At 42.8% G+C, this 3,007-nt stretch overlaps 1 protein-coding gene across 1 annotated transcript; it reads left to right on the top strand.

Moving 5' to 3' along the window:
- The first annotated feature begins 203 nt into the window (after window positions 1-203).
- Window positions 204-794, top strand: LOC148018639 (dirigent protein 1-like). Its single transcript, XM_087661589.1, has one exon. The coding sequence runs from the start codon at window positions 204-206 to the stop codon at window positions 792-794; it is 591 nt and encodes a 196-aa protein (XP_087517715.1).
- Window positions 795-3,007: the final 2,213 nt, after the last annotated feature.

The raw sequence follows: 3,007 nt of genomic DNA, 5'->3' as shown, positions 1-3,007 counted from the left end.
GAAAACAACGTCGAAAAGCTTTTTGTGATGAGTATAAAAGGGGAGGGGTGCCTGCGTACTTGCTCAGAGTGTTCTGAGAGAGAGAGAGATAGATCCCTCCCGAGTTCCTCTTCTCTTATCTTTACGGTTATATCAAGGGAGAAGACTTAGCTCTTTATTTGGGTTTTATCGTGAGGGAGCTAAAGAGTTATAGCACTACAATCATGGCGGCAGGCAAGGCTCATGCAGCTGGTTGCTGCAGCAGCAGCAGCGCCCCAGGCAATAACATATATACGGCACTGATGGTGGCCGTCACCGGCCTAATACTGGCCCTCTCGAGCGGTGCCATATCAGGTAGCGGCACCGGCATTCAGTGGAGCCGCACCGCCAACCTCACGGTGTTCATGCACGGGGCCATCAACTTCACAGACTTCGTGACGGTGCCGGGCGTCGCGGGGCTAGGCAGCAGCACGGTGACGGAGGAGGCGGGGCCCTTCGGCAGCGTCTTCGTGTTCAACGACCCCGTCACGGAGACGCCCGACCCCTCCTCCGCCAGCCTCGGCACCTTCAAGGGCTTCGGCGTCACCACCTCCTTCGACGGCGCCACCTTCCACATCACCGCCACCGCCAACCTCTCCGCCCCGTCCCCCTTCACCGGCACCTTCAACATCATAGGCCTCTCCGGCGGCGACATCCCCATCTCCGGCGGCACCGGCGACTTCCTGTTCGTGCAGGGCTACACCCTCAGCAGCCGCTACTCCGTCGTCGCCCTCAACACCACCTACCAGATCGACATCTCCTTCTTCTGGCCTTAATTCAACGCACAAACAAACCAACGGACTCAAAATATATATTATATACGTCCCCTCGTCGTCATTTTTCAATAAATCTCTCTCATCATCACTGCCAATAATCAGCATCAATCACCAGAGACTGTACCAACCCCCCGATCATCACCAGTACCGGGTGCATCACCAGAATTCATCATGAATCCATTCCTTATGGTCGGTTTATTCTTGTAGAATTGCGGCCCTGTGATGAATCATTCATCTGCATTCTATTTATGCAGCTACTATTATGTATACAATTTGTTGTTATTGTTTCAATCATGTCACTGTTCCATGTTCTTTCTTGCAACTGTCTTTCATGATGTTGCCATCACTACGCCATGAATTAGAACCCTTTCTCCTTAGACTGTCTACAATTTGTTGCAAGTTCTCACGTTAAGGAACTTATTTTAGGGAAAATCTATGGATTGCTTCCTATTAAATGGAATTGGCTGGGAAATGTTTTCTTATGGAATATATGACACCGAGGAGAAATAGTTCACCATCCAATTATGAAATAATCGATCTTGTTTACGGCTTTAAAATGGATTTTGTTACATTTAGAGCTAATAAGCACAAAATTGAAAAAAAAAGCCCCTTCAAATGGGCGAAGGAGAAGACCTTCGAGTCTAAAGTTGCCAGGCATGCAGAACATCATCAATTTTGATTTACATTGACAATAGAATGTATGAAAACAAATATGAGGAATAGGAAGAGTAGCACTTTGTCAATATCCACCCAATGAAGAATATATGATGGGCAAAACTAGGAATTCAAAATAGGATTTTGAGGGAAGCATCTATGCTGTGGCCGAATGCCTAGAAGGCCTACCACCATTTGCAAATGAATGATCAATAGCCAAGGTTAAGCTTCCTCTAAAATACCCATGTGTGACTACCCCTCCTCTTTGGATGATTCGAAATGATTTGTGCCACTGAGGAATTGGAACCCATGGCTTGAACTCATGCAATTGTAACACTCAACCCACACTCAAACTACAGTTACGCTACGACCCTATTTGCTTCTCCTTTTACTTTAATAGGTAGCAGACAAGTCACTTTTGTAATAATTTGAATCTTGTACAAGAAATTTAATTTATTCTCAATAATAAAAATTAAGAAAAAATGGTTTTTTGGGAAATGTGAACAACACAAGATAGGAGTGTGGGGTGCTAGGGTCACATGGGGAGGTTCAAAACAAGCTAGGAGGTGTGAATTGCTCCGTGCATCTTTGATACCTTTCTCATAGAAAATTGAAAACCTTTAGCACTTCTAATCAAAACCTTGTCTGTTTTGTTTCAAAAATCAACCTAAACTTTTATAGAAAATATTTTGATATGTAAGGCATGCATTCTCATTAAGAGAACTGCAATTAAATAGAATCTATCAACTTTTTCAATAGCTTCGGATAGCAATGCTAAGTGCCATTATGCCCACTAATCTTCATGCATTTTCTAAAATTCAATTTTAGTAAAGAGTACATTGTCACTTAGGACTTATGCGAGACTTTTTATTCTCCTATTTAAAAAATTATGAGTAAAGTCTCTATCTAGCTTTTGGTATGATATACACATGTTATTTAAAATATAGTCAAATGATAGGATGCGAGCCACTTGGAAGCTATAAAACTAGTGTTAACTGCACGACTTACGATTTCGTACTTTCTTTACAATTTGATTTCTCTTTTGGGTCTCAGATAACGACACTCAATACTTCTATTCCGTAATCCTCGCTTCGGGGAAATCCCATCACTGAATATTATTATTGTAAGGGCCTTATATGTACGCTATGATAACGCTGGCCAATGAAAACGATATAATGTGATCGGATGCATGCTACCTACCTTATTATCTTAATTCGTGACGTGGCTGTCCAATGGACGACCTTCTCGTATTTTTTGCACGGAGAGGTATAAGTTATAACCATGCACCGTTCAAGCGTCATCATGATCACCAACGATTCTAGATAAATGTTAAATATCATATCAACTATCACATACATCAGAAATCAAAGACATTCAGCACGGATTCCATCCTACTCTATCACAACTCTTGGCTAGTACAAGCCATTGGCTCCCTCATGCAAGCCACCTTTCTAAGGTTCGGATGATCTATCCTTTTGAAAGGCAATGAAAGCCTGATCTCTTTATCACACGAATCAACACACTTCTCTTTTGTGCACATTCTCATCTATGGCTACCTT

Source organism: Lygodium microphyllum, chromosome 21 (genome assembly GCF_053477565.2).
Source record: "Lygodium microphyllum isolate KBCC chromosome 21, Lygodium_microphyllum_v1.1.10, whole genome shotgun sequence".
In the NCBI taxonomy this organism is placed as follows: Eukaryota; Viridiplantae; Streptophyta; class Polypodiopsida; order Schizaeales; family Lygodiaceae; genus Lygodium; species Lygodium microphyllum.
This window is presented reverse-complemented; position numbering and strand designations above follow the sequence as displayed.

Bases quoted from the DNA above. Each gene is read 5' to 3' on its own strand.
- LOC148018639 (XM_087661589.1), top strand. From the start codon at position 204: ATGGCGGCAGGCAAGGCTCATGCAGCTGGTTGCTGCAGCAGCAGCAGC.